The sequence below is a fragment of the Rousettus aegyptiacus genome, unplaced genomic scaffold, assembly GCF_014176215.1.
Source record: "Rousettus aegyptiacus isolate mRouAeg1 unplaced genomic scaffold, mRouAeg1.p scaffold_m13_p_16, whole genome shotgun sequence".
Lineage (NCBI taxonomy): Eukaryota > Metazoa > Chordata > Mammalia > Chiroptera > Pteropodidae > Rousettus > Rousettus aegyptiacus.
In genome coordinates, this window is record NW_023416291.1 from 51,104,920 (window position 1) to 51,123,332 (window position 18,413).

The window sequence follows — 18,413 nt, forward strand, 5'->3', positions numbered from 1 at the left end:
GTGTATATATACATATATATACATATATATAATTACCTTTTTCATACTTGTAATGGTAACCACACACCATAGAGTCAGAATGAAGTATATAACATAAAACAAGAACCAGAGACAAAAGCCGAACAAAATAAAGAAAACAAAAACAGAAGGACAAGGACGCAATGGAAACACCGAGCTACCAGAAAGCAAAAGATAAAACGGCTAGAGGAAAACCTCATGTTTCAATATTCACCCTAAATGTAAATGGACTGAACTCGCTAATAAAAAGGCACAGAGGTGCAGAATGGATCGAAAAACGAAACCTAACCATGCTGCCTCCAGGAGACACATCTCAGCTCCAAAGACAAATACAGACTCAAAGTGAAAGGGTAAAAAGTGATATTTCAAGTAAATGGCATTCAGAGAAAAGCGGGAGTAGCGGTACTGATATCAGACGAAACAGACTTCCAAATGAAAAAGGTAAAGAAAGATGCTGAGGGACACTTCATAATGATAAAGGGAATCATGCACCAAGAAGACTTAACACTTATTATAATCTATGCTCCCAATCGAGGAGCCCCAAAATATGTAAAGCACCTACTAACAGAACTAAAGGGAGAAACCGACCAAAACACTATCAGAGTAGGGGAACTATGTACCCCACTGTCGGATATGGACAGGTCATCCAAACAGAAAATCAATAAGGAAAAAACATCCTTCGATAACACATTAAACCAACTGGACATAATTGACATTTACAGAGCCTTCCATCACAAAACAGCTGCTTATACATTCTCCTCTAGTGCACATGGAACATTCTCGAGGATTGAACACATACTGGGACACAGAGACAGCCTCAACAAGAGGGTTGAAATCATACGAACCATATTCTCTGATCATAATGCTTTGAAACTAGAGATCAACTGCAAAAAGAAATCAGGAAGAACCACAAATACATGGAGATGAAACAACATCCTCCTGAAGAATGACTGGGCCAGAGAAGAAGTAAAAAGAGAGACCAAGAGATACATAGAAACGAATGATAATGACAGTACAGCATATCAAAACTTTTGGGAGACGGCAAAGGCGGTCTTAAGAGGAAAGCTCATGTCATTACAGGCCTAGCTCAAAAAACCAGAACGAGCCCAAATAAACAACCTAACACTTTATCTTTAAAAAAAAAAAAAAAAAAACTAGAAAAGGAAGAACAAATGAGGCCTAAAGTCAGCAGAAGGAAAGAAATCATCAAAATGAGAGCAGGAATGAATGAAGTTGAAAACAAAAACGAAACAAACAAACAAACAAAAAATAGAAAAAATGAATGCAACAAACAGCTGGTTCTTAGAGAAGGTTAAGAAAATCGAAAAAGCCCTGGCTAGACTCACTAAAGAAAATAGGGGAAGGACACAAATAAACAAAATCAGGGACGAAAGAGAGCAGATTACGACTGACATCACAGAAATGCAAAGGACAATACAAAAATACTATGAAAAAGTATATAACACCAAATTTAATAACCTAGAAGAAATGGACACCAGTACTTAGAAAAATGCAACCTTCCTAGACTGAATCAAGAAGATCTGGAAAATCTAAATAGACAGATCAGCAGTATGGACATTAAAATAATCATCAATAACCTACCAAAATGTAAAAGTCCAGAACCAGATGGTTTCACCAGTGAATTCTACCAAACATTCAAAAACTTAACGCCTATTCTCCTCAAACTCTTCCAAATAATCAAAGAATAGGCAATGCTTCCCAACTCATTTTATGAGGTCAATATTACTCTGATACCAAAACCTGGTAAAGATAACACACACACGCAAAAACTAAAGACTAATATATCTCATAAACACAGATGCGAAAATCCTAAATAAGAGATTAGCAAACCGAATACAATGACATATTAAAAAGATTATACACCACGATCAAGAGGGTTTCATCCCAGGGACACAGGGATGGTTTAACATATGCAAATCGATTAATGAGATTTACCACATAAACAAATTAAAAAATAAGAATCATATGATCACATCAATAGATGCAGAAAAAGCCTTCGACAAGATGCAGCATCTATTTATATCAAAACACTTAGCAAAATCGGTACAGAAGGAAAGTACCTTAACCTAATAAAGGCCACATATGACAGACCCTCAGCCAACATCATACTGAATGGTGAAAAAACTAAAAACCTTCCTTCTAAGATCAGGAACAAGGCGAGGCCGTCCACTATCACCACTGTTATTCAATATAACATTGAAGGTTCTAGCAGGTGCAATCAGACAAGAGAAAGATAAAAAAAGGCATCCAGATAGGAAACAAAGAAGTCAAACTGTCACTATTTGTGGATGACATGATTATCTATACAGAAAACCCTAAAGACTCCACAAGAACACTGCTAGAAAGAATAAGCAAACACAGTAAAGTCTCTGGATACAAAATCAACGTTCAAAAATCCATAGCTTTCTTATGCTCTAATAATGAAGCATTAGAAAAAGAAGTGGAAAAAATAATACCTTTAGCAATTGCACCAAAAAAGAATAAAATACCTAGGAATAAATTTAATGAAACATGTGAAGGACCTATATAATAAAAACTATAAGACCCTATTAAAAGAAATCAAAGGAGATACAAAGAAATGGAAAGATATTTTGTGTTCTTAGTTTGGAAGAATCATCATAGTTAAAATGACTATATTACCTAAAGCATTATACAGATTTAATGCAGTCTCTATCAAAATCTCATCAGCATTTTTTAAAGAAATAGAACAAAAAAAATCATCAAATTTCTATGGAAGCACAAAAGACCCCGAATTGCCAAAGCCATCCTGAGAAAAAAAGAATGAGGCTGGAGGCATCACTCTACTCAACTTCAAAGTTTACTACAAAGAGACAATAATCAAAACGGCACGGTAGTATCAAAAAAACAGACACACGGACCAGGGGAACAGAAGCAAGAGTCCAGAAATAAACTCATATTTATATGGGCAAATAATTTTTGACAAAAAAGCCAAAAACAGACAGTGGAGAAAGGAAGGCCTCTTCCATAAATGGTGCTGAGAAAACTGGAAGGCCACCTGCAAAAGAATGAAACTAGACTGTTGTCTGTCACCACACACCAGAATTAACTCGAAATGGATTAAGGGCCTGAATGTAAGACCTGAAACAATAAAATGCATAGAAGAAAAAATAGGAACTAAACTCGAGGACCTTGGACTTAAAGAGGACTTTATGGATTTGACATCAAAGGCAAGAGAAGAAAAAGCTAAAATAAATGAATGGGACTACATCAAAGTAAAAAGCTTCTGCTCGGCAAAAGAAATCATCCACAAAGTAAAAGGACAACCATCCAAATGGGAAAATATATTTTCAAGCAATGCCTCCAATAAGGGCCTAATATCCAAAATATACAAAGAACTCATACGACTCAATAACAACAACAACAACAAAACATATGATCCAATCAAAAAAAAAAGGGCAGAGGACCTGAACAGACACTTCTCCCTAGAGGACATTCAAATGTCCAACAAATGTTTGAAAAGATGCTCAACATCACTAGCTGTTAGGGAAATGCACATCAAAACCACAGTGAGATACCATCCCGCACCTGTTAGAATAGCTAGAATCAGCAGGACAAGTAACAACAAATGCTGGAGAGGATGCGGAGAACAAGCAACTGCAATTTGCAGGAGGGACTGCCCCAATCTCAGCCCTGCTCTGTATCGCCTAAAACGGCCATGGGTTCCCCCACCTCACACCTCTGGTCTGATTATCGGACTTAAAAGGAAATCGATGGGCTACACCACTTTGGGGGGCTGCCTGCCAAAGGCGGTTTTTTTCCCACCAGCAGAAAACACGGCTTTGTGGGCCCCTGAAACGCCTTGGCACAGATAGCCTGTCTCATTCTTACTTCTGGCAACAAAACTTGAACTTCCTCTGTGGACTTCCAGGAACTGGCAGGTCCTGGTAGGTCTCCCTCATCTGGCCGGGCTCCCAGCATCCCATTATTGTCCAGACCATTAAATAATGATCTCCTTGGGGCTGGCCATGTAGATGAGGCCTCGGGGCCAGGCGAGTGGTGATCTCACTCATTTTCTCTCCTTCAGGATGGCAGAAAGAGATCCTATCGGCCCCCATGCCCCAAAGCCTCACCATCCAAGATGCAAGGCTTTCTTGCAGCTTTTGTTGAAACTTAGCCACAACATCTAGCAATCCAGCCAGGAGGTATTCTCCGATTATTAAAGTCCCTTGTACAGAGCCCCGCCTTACCGCAATAAGGCAGATGACACTTGGCAAGCAGACGCTCCCAACCAGCCTGCATTTTCAGGGACCCCTGTACCCATGCTGTGGGCCAGAAGCACCCAACATAGGGGCTACCCCTCCCCACATAGAGGGTGTACCCCAGGAAGTCTCTTTCCCCTTTCCCATGTTCCAGGTCTCCAGGCTGGCTCGCCATTGTTGCACAAATTTTCTGGGGCCAAGGGACCGAAAGAGGCCAACAACTCCGGAAGGTCAACAAGAGTTCGTTAAGGTAACTTACAGACAGAAGCACCGCCTGTGGGCGGCAGCAGCAAGGTGCTAGATCTCAGCACCAAAAAGGGATGGAGTTTGATGCATTCAGCCTGCAATGACACAGGTGGCTTGTAGCCAGTGCTTGCTAAGCAGGTGGCTTATAGCCAAGCGCCACGGGCTAATGCAGATGGCTTGCAGCCATGTGGCATGGGATTGTAAAATGCTGTATAATCCAAAGCAGGAAACAACTTAGCGGGCCCTCTTATCTGGGCAAGAACATTCCTTTTAGGTGATATGGGCCCACCACTCTCGGAGTGCCTTGGTGCTCAGCTTGCTTTGGGAGATGGCATGGGTCACGTGACGTGCCAAGAATGATTTTACCTAACAACTGGGCACTTTACAATGGCTAAAATGGTGAGGGTTTTTTACGTTTATTTCACCACGATTTAAAAAAAAAAACAACAACAAACAACAGTTGGTCCAAAGTCCATGGGAATTCCGACGCTAATTCGTCAACTCAGATTTAAAACGGGGACATCATTTCTTGAAGGTGCTCGTGGAGACCTGGCTCCCTGTGACAGCTTCATCGGAGAATCGGGATGTCTACAGTCTTCCTCGCCTGGCCTGGGAGCTGCATACCACCTGTCCCATGTCACACACACGCAGCACCAACACCTGCACTGGTAGCGAGACTTCGGCGTCCTTCCTTCTTTCAGTAAGAGAACCCCCAAGTTTTAAAGAGGTGAACGTCCTCCCTTCTCAGCTCTCCCTGCAGCTGGGTGTGACCATGCCACTAAATTCTGGCCAACGAGGTATAAGCGAAGTGATACTGGGTTCTACTCTTAAAGAGAAGGGCACTGCCTTTCACTTCCCTTTCTCCCCGCCCACCAGCTGGAACGCAGGGGCGATGGCCGGGGCTGCAGCAGCCGTTCTGAGGCACGGCGAGGCAATCCAGTGCTAAGGATGGCCAAGCGGCACATCCGCGCTCGGCAGCTTACGCGCAAAGAGAGAAGTAAACTGCTGTCTGGTTTAGGCTCCTCTTATTTTCGCCTTTGTTAGAGATGCAAACAACGTTCTACTTAAGTGGCTTCTAGGAAAAACCCAAGAGCTATAGAAACCTGAAAAATACTTACGTATTCAGCCCCCAGTGCTGCATTTGCTCGGCATTGCAGGACCTGTTTGTTGTTGGGTATAATGTCTTCTTTACACTTGAAAGGAGCCGCTAGGAAGAAAACAAAAGCAACCGAATCAAACTTAACCACAGCACAATACCATGAAAAGCAAGCCTGATTTCATCACCTCATTACCCGCTGCTCGAAATTCATCCCTTGCCATAATATACAAGGGTAGAAATACCACCACGAACATCAGAGACTCTGAGATGTTGTCTAAAGCTTCAAAGCAAACGAAGCCAAGCAAGGTATTATGTAGGGGTGCATACGGGGAAGGCGTGATTTTTTACGTAGGGAATTATAAATTACAAACGCAAAGTTCCAAGCAGTTCCTTCTGGGGAGGGAACAGGGGTATGGAAGAGCGTGCAGGGCTCCCAAGGACGCTGACGACGTTCTGCTCCTCACGGTGGCGGCGAGGGCCTCGTTTTATTGCCTCCGTGTCAGTTACCTGCGTGTGTAGCGTCTCAAATACCCGATCGTTTAAAAAATTTAGACCTCTCGCGGTTACGCGTCCTCCGCACAGCTCGCGACGTCCTGCAGAATGCGACCCCTGCCCGCGACCGCGGAGGCAGGAAGGCTGTTTCCCCGTGCCCTCTCTCTGCCCTGGCCTCGAGGCTGTAACCCGGCACTCTGTGATCGCCACCCTTCACCTGGTTAACCCCCACTCCTCCAACAAGCTCCGCCTTAAATGTCACTTGCTCAGAGTGTATGAAACATCCCACGAGTCGTCCCAAAGCAAGCTGTGATTTTTCAATGGTCGCGCTCACGGCGTCACTAAATACACGCGTGTGTGCTTTCTACTTCCTTCCCCAGACGTGAGGACATGCATCATTTCCCCCAAACCTAGGACCGAATCCTCGGCACCGAGGGCAGGGGCCTGTTTGACGAATTAAGGAACTAATAGATGCTCTAACGATAATTTATCGAATGAGCGAATTAATGAACACAGAGGGAACTTGAGGATGAGGGAAAAGAAGAGGGTCCAGAGGTGGGGTACAGCGAAGATTTCACAACCGAAGCAAGACACGGACGCCACTGCCGAGACGCAGAAGGAAATTATTACGTTTGCAGCTAAAGTTGCCATATTTCCAGGAGCCTCCCAAATTGGGACGGAAGCCCACGGCGCAGTCGCAGCTGTAGGAGCCCAGGGTATTGGTGCAGACAGAATCGGGGCCACACAGCGACGGATCTTGGACACACTCATCAATATCTGCAAAGTAATCGAGAATATCAACCACCCCACAGGAACAAGGAGATACTTTTTCCCGTGAGGTCCAGACGACTCTCCGCTCACCTATCCATTCTGCTTCTTGCTCGACAAAGGGAGTCGGGGGAGGGCGAAGTGGGTGGTAAACACACAATAGAATATACAGATGCCAAATTATAACATACGCCTGAAAATTATATAATTGTATTAAGCAATGCTACCCCAATAAACTTAATTTAAAAAAAAAAAAAATCCAGGTTCTGCCTGACTCTGGAATGTTTAGATAACAGCTTCACAGGCTTTCTTGGGTCTTGGAGTATGGAAATATGGTGAGGAATTTGGCGAATCCATGCCCGTTCTGAGTGGCCAGAGGCTGCAGCCTGACTTCAAGGCAGCACACCGCTTGGGAGGATGGGGTGTGACATCGCACCCACACACAGTCCTGAACCCGCCTTTCCCACGTCCTGTCTATTCGGCTTTGGGAGAGTGATCCCACCACAATGGAGGCTCTGTCTCCTAACCTCTAAAATGGGTATAAAATGTAACCAAGAGATGGAGTCCTGTCTCTCGGTGAGAATACTCCGCCTGCAGTGTGGAGGATGGACTCGATCGGGCAAGACTGAAGAAAGAGAGAGGCCAATGCAACGATCGTGGTGCTTGGACCAAAGACGGAAGAGAACGGAGAGATTCGAGATCTATTTAGCAGGTCGAGTCCCCAAGGCATGATGACTGACTTGATGTGGAAGGAGCTGTCTCAGGTCTTAATTCGAATACCTTTTAGGAGAACGCTCAAGGTTTGGGCGTCCCGAGGACCGAGTTTCTCTGCCTTGGAACGACTCACATATGGGATAGGATCATTTTCAGACAGATGTAGATCTGAACAAAACCAACTCCCTTCCACGTCCCAGATTTCATTGCATTTTTTTAATGCCTACGCTGTGAAGAACCTCGCCGTGCTTACCAAGGACGTCAAAGCCTTCTAATTCACGAGCCTCCCGTGTCCTTAAAATGCAGCCGTCTATATTTTTGTTAGTAACAGCCGGAATGGCGTGACAACTGAGATAAATAGTGAACTGATGATAGTATCAATCATAAGCCATCCCTGGTCACAAGACCCCTGGTGCTGCTGTATTCTCTGTCCCTGTGTCTTGTCAATCAATAGTATTCGAGCTATGCTATTGAAAAGTACTGTAACCGGGGTCCGGTATCTGCAGCCTGCCGGGTCATCTGTTCCGCTCCGACCCGATCGTCCTGTAAGTAAATTACACTGCCATGCATTTGTTCTGTTCTATGGAGCTGCCCGCATAGTTCTTCCATCTGAAGATACTTTATTATGCCTTTGCCCCGCCTTCAGACAAAATTTTTGCTCCTTGTGGGGAGACCGTTCCGTGCATTGTAGGGGATGGAGCAGCATCTCTGGCCTCTGACCACTAGATGACGGCAGTACACATAATCCCGCCACCACCACCAGCTGTGACCACCAAAAATGTTTCTGGGCATGGCCCACGTCCCCTGGGGAGAAGACCACTCTAGAGACCCCTCCCCCCTCCACGCTCTCAAGCAATAGGTTCTCAACAGGAATTCCAATCCAAGTTCTTCCACCTTAATAGCTGTGTGTCCTTGAGCAAGTGACTTCATCCCTCTGGTCCTCAATTGTCTCATTTCTAAAAGGAGGCTCCTCATTACTACCTCACAAGGTCACCAAAGGAGGTGATTCTTCATCAAGTAGGTAAATAAAGAACAGGGGACCCATATCTTTACAAAGGGATTTGATAGGAATGAATCCATCCCGACCCCTGCAATGGTAGCCTCCCGAAGAGCTGATACGCTCAGCACGCTCTGGGCAGAGCGTAGCGTCGAGGCATTCACCAATGTCTGAGGTGTCCGAGGAGCAACGGAGGAGAGTAAACACACGTAAGACTGTCTAAGGTTAAAAACACATGTGCCCAGCTCAGTGGTAGCCGTCCACCGAAGACCCACGCGGAACCTGTGAGTATTACCTTTGCAAAGGAAATGACCGGGCTTGCCCGGGCTCCAGTTATCACCCGTGGAAGAGGAGAAGCCAGGGAAGCAGCTACACTTGTATCTCCCCAGCATGTTTGTGCAGATCGCGTTAGGGCCACATTGTGAGGCGTTTAGAGAACATTCGTCTACATCTGGACAGAGAAAGAGTCAGAGTCACAAATTTGTCTCATCTTGTATAAAAGACAGCATTTTCCAAAGTCGGTTGCAACAATGTCTTCCATTCCATACGCCCTTCATTCGAGGCGAATTCATCCAGCAGCAGGGTCTATGTCCTCCCCTTGAATCTAAGCCCGTTTGTGACCGTGGTAGAAGTGACACTAGGTCATAAACACACGATGCTATGTCGTAAAAATGTCATGCACTTCCGCCTAGTTCTCCTGAGATGCTCACTCTTAGAGCTTAGCCACCATGCCGTGAGAAAGCCCAACCGGCCCACTGGAGAAGAACTAAGACCTGCAGCCCAGAGCCCTGGCAGGATAGCCAGACGGCAGCCCGCTCGCCAGCCTTGTGAGCGAGCCCTCTACAAAGCGGCAACTCAGCCGACATCGTGCGGAACAGAAACAAGCCACCCTCGCCAGACTCAGCCCAGATTGCAGATGTGTTCATGAGAAAAAAATAAATAAATGGTGGTGGTTGTTTTGTGCACCAAGCGTGCAGGGGCTTTATTACCCGGTAAAGAACATCTTGCAAAGCCATCTCTAGGAATCTACTCCTGAGGCACCCAGAGAATGGTACGGTTGTGGTGCCAAGTCTCCTTCAGCCCTGTTCTGTCGAGCTGCCCTAAGTAAACACTGGCTATGTGCTTGCCACACAAATAAAACTTCGAGACAAGTCTTCTATAGCTCTCTCCCAGCAGACTGCACCTCTCTTAAAGAGAAACTCGGAGCTGCCGCTGATCACCGAGATAAGGTCGCGAGGTCGTTCATTCCGGCTCTGAAGCTGCCAGATGTTAGAAACAACCTCAGTGTCTGTCCATAACACGTTGATTAAATCTGGAGTTGACATAAAGAATGAGGTGACATGTTCCTTCATTCAACACATATCTATGGAATACTCATAAGGTATCAGGAACAGCACTTACTGGGAAGCAAAGACCTAGATCGGGCAGAGCCCGTCATTTTATATATGGGGAATGTTAATTTCACCCCAAATTTAAAATCCAGGGCCCAACAGCACTACTGAGTTCGCTGAGTAACCTATGGACTGTAGCCCGAAGAAGGATGTTTGGGGCTCCCCGGGAATTACAATGATAGGAATGATTTATCTTATTCAGCAAACTACAGCCACTCCGTCAAATGCAGCCCACCACCTGTTTCTGGATATTGACAGATAGCATGATTTTTATTTTTATTTTCATTGGATGCTAGTGTCTAATCGTTGGAAATGTCAGTGACCAGAAATCAATTTCATGATAGAAAGAAAGGAAGGAGATAAAGAGAAGGAGGAAGGGAGGGAAGAAGGAAGGGAAGGAAAGAAGGAAGGAAGGAAGGAAGGAAGGAAGGAAGGAAGGAAGGAAGGGAGGGAGGGAGGGAGGAGGAAGGAAGGAAAGAAGGAAGGAAGGAAGGAAGGAAGAAGGAAGGCAGGCAGGTAAGAAAGCAGGAGAGAGAAAGAAAGGTAGGGGGAGGGAAGGAGGGGGAAGAGGGAATTGTGTTTGGGTAAAAAGACAAGAACCTTCGTCTACCAGCTTCCACGTAATTTCCTACCAAACGCCGGGGGATGCTGAGGGGGTGTGAACTCACCATTGCATTTCACTCCCGGGTCCGTGAACTGGTCCAGTCCGCTGCTGGACTGGAAGCCTCGTTTGCAGGTGCAGTAGTAACTGTCCGGGGTGTCGATGCAGGTGGCGCGAGACGGGCAGATGGAGCTGTCAGCGCACTCGTCCACACCTAGGCAGCACAGGAGGAAGGACTTGGGGGGAGCATGCCACAGCGGGGCTCCAGAGGGAGCCAGGCGGAGGGGGTGGAGGTGATTGCCGCGGCTTGAATTTCGCCGCCCCCTCCCCACACACACACAAAGGTATGTTGAAGGCCTAAACCCAGAGAATGCGGCCTTATCTAGAAACAGTGTAGACCACGTTGTGATGTAAGTCAAGGGGAGGTCACACGGGAGGAGGGGGCCCTTCCTTTGGTAGGACTGGCGTCCTCGCAAGGAAAGCAGGAGAGGTTCCGAGACATGGGCAGAGACCACGTGAGGACGGAGACAGGGACCGCGGTGAGGCCATAAGCTAAGGAACACCTAGGATCGTCGGCAGCGCCGGAAGCCGGAGGAGGCGCAGGGCAGATCCTCCCCGCGCGCCCGTAGAGAAAGCGCCTTGACTTTAGGCCTCTGGCGGATAAACCTCTGTTTAATTCATTGTAGCAGCCCTCGGACGCTGACGCTGCTCGTGGAGGACCTCGCAGACCCTAAAGCCATCGTCCTCAAAGAGCAGGCCCCCGGCCAGCGGCATCGGCAGAAACGCAACCTCGGGCCCTGCGCCCGATCTACGACGGGATCAGAAACCGCATGTTAACAAGACCCTCAGGTGATCCGCGGGCCCTGGAAGCCGGCCCCTCCTGCTCCGACGGTGGCCTGCGAACCGGTCACCTCTGCCTCGCCTGGGATTCCCAGGAGAGCTCAGAAAATCAGATGGTGATTTTCAGCAGGTCTGGGGAGGGACATCCTAGCCCATCCTGCCCTCGGGACTGGCGGTTTCGCCTCTCTGTACCTCAGTTTACCTGTTTGGCCCTCGCCCTCACAGCCGGTGAGTTGTGGCCCCATCGAGTCTCCCTCCATGATGTCATTCGACATCTACCCACTTCTCGCCACCTCCACGGTTGCGCTTGGCACAGATCTTCCTCCGGATTTACATTCCTCTAGACCCGTTCCGCCCTGCAAACATCTCTAAATGCAGATTCGAGCATCTGCCCCCATTCCTTCACATAACCTGCCCCGTTGCGCTCAGAGTTAGAGTCTGAATCACTGAGCACGACCCAAAAAGCCCCGGGACCAGACCCAGCCACATCTTTAAGCCTCATCTCACTTCAGTCTCCATTTCTAGCCTTCTCGCCACAGGGCCCGGCATGTGCTGTCCTCTGCTTTGCCTGGCCAGCTCCTACTCATTCATTCCTCAGGTCTTGCTCAAATGTCGCCTCCTCCGAGAAGCCTTCCTTGACTTCCCCGTAGCTTCCTGTGCTCCTTTGTGACACGCGTCACAATTATAACTGCTCGATTATTTGTGTGATTAGCTCTGCAGTGATCATCTCCTCCACCACACCGTGAGCTCCAGGGGGACAAAGCCACAAGTGGAAGCAGGTTCACAGAGGCTAAGGAAGACACTCATTGGATCCCACCGCTCCTATGTTCAATAGAATAACAGCTCCTCCAAAGATGGCCAGGGCTCAATCCCGGGACCATGTGAATATGTTATATGGAAAGGGGGAATTCAGGTTTCAAGTAGAATTAAGATTGTTAATCAGCTGACCTTGAGGTGGAGAGGTCATGCAGGATTTTCCAGGAGGAGCCAATGTAACCGAAAGGGTCTTTATAAGTGAGAGATGAAGCCAGAGAAGGCAGAGTCGGAGTAACGCAATGCACAAAAGACTCAACCCGCCATTGCTGGATGGGGAGACGGAGGAAGAGAGAGACACAAGCCAAGGACCCTGGCTAGCCTCTAGGAGCTGGAAAACGCCAGAAAACAGGTTCTCCCCAGAACGCCTAGAAAGAACCCTGCCCTGCCGACACCTTGACGTCAGCCCAAGGGGACCCGTTCCGGACTTGCGACCTCCGGAACCGTGGGATAATGTCGTCGTTGACGTGAGCCACGACATTCGCGGGCATTGGTTACAGCAGCAGTAGGAAGCATAGTTATTGTTCAGTCACAAAGACCTCGCTGAGAAGGTCACCTGTGAGGAAAGACTGGAGGCTGTTTAAGGCAGAGGAAATAGAAAGTCGAAGTCCCTGAAGACGTCGCCTCGTGTCTTCAGGCTGGCGCGGTTGGAGCGGAGTGGACGAGGGAAGGGCCAGGGGAGGTAATATGACCAGACCACGTAGGATCTGCTAGACCATTGTAAGACTTCTGCTTTTTATCGGAGAGAGACGGGAGCCATGGGAGGGTTAACAGAGGCCGTCTGGTGGGAAAGGTGACCCCCGGGCGGCCAGAGGCAGGATGACAAGGGGGAAGCACCTGCGCTTGTCCGGGCGAGTGCTAACGGTGGGTGCTGCCCAGGCGGGCACAGTGGAAAGCGTGAAATTCTGGATTTATTCTGAATGGAACGTGAACAGGATTTCCTAATGGATCGCATGGTGAAGGAGAAAAAAAGGAGTTAATGACATCGCCAGTGTCAGTTGGTAGGACGGGTACCATGGGGAAGCTCCTTATGACAAGTGCTTTAAAAGCATGAGATGGGTTGTCATAAGGACTAGAGCCTTGAGAGTCAGGCTTTTTGCCTCTTATGAACGTCTTGTTTAATTCCCTTCCCTGCCCTCAGATAATATCTTTCTTCTCATTTCTAGCTTCCTCTTTCATCTGCAAAGGCAACATTTCACTCTGCAGATTTCCGGCATATTAGTACTTGCGGTCTCCCGGTTCTGAACTTCCCAATACTGTCTTCCTCTAGCTCAATCTCCCATAGCTCAAGTCCACCCCAAACCAGAATCGCCACCCACTTCCCTGTGACTGGGCACCTGCCAAGCTCATCTCCTGCCTTGTCCCATGAGCCATGCTCACCATTGCTCAGTTCCTTAGATCCTTTCCTGTCTCAGGACTTTGTACCTCACCCTGCAGGTCCTGGGACTTCCCACCCTCCATAATCATATAAACCAATTTCTTATAATAAATCTTTATATACATGAATACATATAGATAGATGGTAGATGAGAAATAGATAATAGATAAATAGATAGATGATAGATAATAGATAAATAGATAGCTGATAGATGATAGATAGATAGATAGATAGATAGATAGATAGAGGATGGATGGATAGATAGATAGATAGATAGATAGATAGATAGATATAGATAATAGATAGATGGATGTAGGTAATAGATATAACCACCCCGTTGATTCTAGAAAACCCTAATATAAACACATACTGTATTCCAGGACTCTTCTAGGCATGGCGAAGTCAGAAGTAGAACAAGACACACAAAATTCCCCACCTTCACTGAGCTCACAGCCTAAACAGCTGGGGGTGAGGAACATGATGTCAAAAACAGGGTCGTCGCTGAGAAGATGACACATGAGCCGAAACATGAAAAGATGAGGGGAGGAGCCACGTATGTATGTATGCAGGGCAAGAGCATTCCAGGCAGAACGCACAGCGTGTGCCACGTGCAAAGGCCCTGAGGCAGGACCGCGCCTGACGCGTTGAAGGGACAAGGACGCCTTTGCGGCTGGAGCAGAGTGAGTGAGGGGCAGAGAGGGCAGGGTGAGGGCGGGAGGCGATGGGGCAGGTCGTCCAGGGTCTTTGGGGCTGTGGCGAGGACTTGGGCTTTTACCCCAAGGGAGGCGGGAGCCCAGGAGGGCTGTGGGCAGCGGAGGGGCTGGACCCCACTTGGGTGCTCACGAGCGACCTCTGGCGGCGGCTGGAAGGGCAAGGAGCTAGGACGCCAGGGAAGAGGCCACTTCAATGGTCCCTCTGAATCGCACCCGTGACGCTCAATCGTGAGCAAAACGAGTTAACAGATGGCCACTTAATTGACCCAAGTAGAAAACGAGACTCGGAGAGGCAAAGGGACTTTTTAAAATATAATTAAAACTTCCATTTCGTAGGCCCTTTTCAAGCATTTTCTGCAGTCCCCGTGACGATGCTTCAAGGCAGTGTGACCAGGTCATCCTAGTTTTCCTAGGGCCTTCCTGGTTCCAGCACTCAAAGCTCAGCATCCCAGAAATCCACCCCACGCCCACCGGTCGGGGGGCGAGCCACGACGGCTGGCCACCCCGCTTCGAGGTAACTGCCATGACTCTGTTTTGCAGACGTAAAGTTGTGGAGTGGATGACCACCAGCGGGAAGTCCAGGGCGCTTGGCCATTTTCCTAACTATGCCCCTTAACTGGCTACCAGCTTTGGCTCAGTGGCAGCCCAGCCAATAAGAACCACAGAATTTGTTTCTCTAAGGAGGAGAAGAAGGAGAGAGAAAGGAGAGAGAAGACGAGGAAGAGGAGGAGGGGAAGAAGAGGTGGGGGAGGGGAGGAGGGGGAGAGGAGGAGGAGAGGGGAGGAGGGGAGGAGGGGAGGGGAGGGGAGGCCCATCCAAACCCTGCAGGACGCATTCCCGTCACCCTCATTTTCACAGAAACGGAAATCCAGTGAGCACCGGAACCAGGATTCCGGCTCGGAAAGCGTGATGCCCGAGCCCGGCTTGTAAGGTCTCCGCGTGGAGTTGCGCGCTCTCAACTCACCCCCTCGGGGGGTGGGGGGGGCATCATGATACCCACTGATCGATCACATGACAAAACAGACAGCCAGAGGGGCTTGCCCAAGACGTCGCTGCTTGTAATCCTGCGAAGTCTCTTACCAGATTTTCCCTGCATCGACCAGGGCAGCCAACCTTTAAACAAAGAAGAGAAGTCATCAGAGGAGGCCTTGGGGAGCCAGCCGGGGGCGGCCCTAACACCCAGCGGGTCCCCATCTTTCCCCGGGTGCCAGCGAGGGCGGCGGCTAATAACAGAAGCAGGAGTGTGTATGCGAAGAGGAAGACACAGTCGCTTCCCAGGAGTCTGTCTACCTACAGAGGCTCGTGAGTTCCTCACGCCTGGCCGGGACAGGGCGGAGGGATGGCAGCCACTCCTGGCACGGCCACACCTGGTGGACACACCCACCCCCAAGCTGCTCTGCAGGTGCAGCGGGACCACAGCCCAGCTCGTCGCCTCGCCTCTGAGCAGGTCAACCTCTCCGGCACCACTCAGCCCAGAGCTCCCCGTGGGCCGGGCGGTGTGGAGCCGTCACCGGCTCTTGGGCACCTGCGTCACCTGAGTCCGGGCTCGGTCCTCGGACCCCCCGCGAAGATGCGCGTGGAGGTCTGACACTTGGAGAAGGCAGAGCAGGCGCAGGGCAGCGAGCAGACGCGATTTTATTAATCACGCCCAGCACACCTGGGAGGAGGTCCACGCGGGAGGTTCAACGGGAGAATCGGGGGGCGCGGAGAAACTGAGGGTCGGGGCGGCTGCGGGCAGGAGGACTCCTTCGTCCTCCGTCTGTCCCTCTATCTCGAAGGAGGGGAAGCCCCTGCGCCTCCCCGCTCTGGGCCCTAGAAAATGAGGTCGTCGCCCAAAGCCGTCAGGTAGGCCGTCTTGGAGGTCTTAGCGCTAAACCGGTCTTGGGGCCTCGCCAACCCCTCATCGTCCCCCTTCTGCCGGCTCATATCTATCTGTCTCCCTGCCTCGCCTGCCAGAGCCTCTCCTGACTTCAGGGCCTTCCGAGTTCTTGAGAAACTAGCCCAGCGCAGATGGTTACCCTCATTTCTATGTATTTTTGTTTCGTTGTCGTCTTTGTTTAAAACGGTAATAATTGCTCATTGTTAAAAAAAAAAAAAAAAATTCCAGCGATGCAGTATATAAAATTAAGAGTGACGATTTCCCCCCTGCCCCACAGCAGCCACCACTATCCAAAGCTTAGAGTGACTCTTTCAGGGCTAGGTCCTGTTCATAAATCCGATCATGGAAATGCAGTAATGAACAGAAATAAATGTATACGTTCACGTGATTGTCTTAACACGCATGCGATCGTGCAATACACGGTATACTGTGCCTTCCAACATGGTGGCTACTAAGTATGTAGGGCTATTTACACTTCAGTCTATTAAAATCAAATAAAACGGAGCATTCCTCTCCTCAGTCACAGGAGCCATATTTCAGGGGACTAGAGGCCGCCATAGGCCTAGGATGTTTTCGTCATCGTGGAAAGTTCTCTCACTACTTGTGTTTTTGCACCTCACAGTGCGTCTTACTGATCTCTGTGTCTGCATGCCCCTCCGGAAAACACAGGACACAGGTCCGCGGCCTGACCGCCGTGAAGACCCACCTTTGTCCCTGAGCAAAGGTCCCCCGTTTTTAAGATGGGAACCAATGACCCGAACTCACAAGGTATTTGAAGCACAGCACACAAGATAAACAAAGTCGAGTCAAACTGACTCCTAAAGAAGGAGAAATGAGAGAACGGGCCGGAAGGTGCCCACGGCTCCTCGCTCGGGCCTCGGCGCGTCCTCCCCGGCCTCCCCCCTCGACCTCGCCCCCCGGGCGCACTCTCTGACCCCTTCCAGAGCACGTACGCTGCCCCAAACACCTTAGTCCGTGCGTCATTTGGGGCATCGTGGAACAGTGACTAAGTGCGTACACTCTGGGGCAGACCTCCTGCTTTCACATCCTGGCTCAGCCCCTGACCAGCTAAGTGGTCTTGCGCACAAGATGTAACCTTTTCGGCCTCGGTGTTCGCCTTCGTAAAACGGGGCTATTAAAGACCCCACTATCAGAGGAATTTCTCGAAGACCGACTGTGTTCTCTATTAGAGGAACTCAGATCGAGCCCGAGTGGGCGGTTGCTTGTAACCGTTAGTGGCTTCTTTTCTGCCTGTGACCTCCAACGAGGACATCAGCCCTCTGACCAGGGGAGCCTCGTCTGTCTGTCTGTCTGTCTGTCGGGTGCTGTCTTCAGTGCCTAGAATAGTACCTGGCACATCGAAGGTGCTTAGGAAAGACCTGTCAAACGAATGACTGCAAGGAAATTCTGCCCCGACAGGTGAAATTTCTGGAGATGAGTGGTTTTGGTCCAAGGTCCCTCAGCGAAGGTGTCCAGCCCCGAACCCCGATCTCTCGGCTGGACGCGGGATCTCTCGGTGGCCCTCCCTTGCCCCGACAGCCTCTTTCCAGAGCAGGCCGCCCCCCAGCTGTCCCCCATCCCGCCTCGCACTCACCGCAGAAGAGGAGCAAGCCGAAACGCCACATCGCACAGCTTCTGTCCAAGAGCAGAACCCTCTTCGCTCACAGGGCTTTCAATCAGCAGGGTGCAGGGGACGAGGAGGGGAGGAGCCAGAGTTGCTCAATCGCTGACCAGCACCACGGACCTTTGTGCTGAGTTGCTGCCGCGGAGTGAGGACTCTGCGACAGGCTCCTAGCTTTCCCCTTTCTCCACGGGGCGGAGCTGGTCCAGCCACTGGGCCTCTCTCTCTCTCTGCCTCTCTCCTCTCTTCCGGTCCCTTTCCTCTCTCCCCACCGACATCTGCCTCCCATTTCCCATCACCTGCTTTCGCGGCGCCCGGGAATAAGGGAGCGTCCACCACACCTGTGCCCCGTGAAGCGAGCCCCGAGCTCGAGGGCCTCCTCACGGCCTGCCCCACAGAAAACAGCCATCCGTGCCATCGCGCGCCAGGCCCTGTGCGAGACACGTGGCTAACGAAATTTAATGACATTCTCAAGTCGACATCATAGAGTAGAAATCAAAATTTAAAAAGGAAATCGAGGCTTGGAGAGGAGGTGCGATGTGTCCGAGATGACTTAGAGGACCCGGGATTTGAATCCGGAATCCTCCGCCTAGTTCTGACGA

General features: G+C 49.4%; 1 protein-coding gene across 1 annotated transcript in view; it reads right to left on the minus strand.

Annotated features, from left to right (window-relative positions):
- The window catches only part of ADGRE1 (adhesion G protein-coupled receptor E1), a 43,172-nt gene extending 25,211 nt beyond the window's left edge, over positions 1-17,961 (minus strand). Inside the window, exons 1-6 of the mRNA XM_016145532.2 lie at positions 17,785-17,961; positions 15,392-15,424; positions 10,635-10,781; positions 8,871-9,026; positions 6,727-6,873; positions 5,624-5,712 (exon numbers count right to left, since the gene is read on the minus strand). Coding sequence (XP_016001018.2) covers positions 5,624-5,712; positions 6,727-6,873; positions 8,871-9,026; positions 10,635-10,781; positions 15,392-15,424; positions 17,785-17,815 — 603 coding nt within the window. The 5' untranslated portion in view covers positions 17,816-17,961. The remainder of the gene's footprint in view (positions 1-5,623; positions 5,713-6,726; positions 6,874-8,870; positions 9,027-10,634; positions 10,782-15,391; positions 15,425-17,784) is intronic.
- Positions 17,962-18,413: the final 452 nt, after the last annotated feature.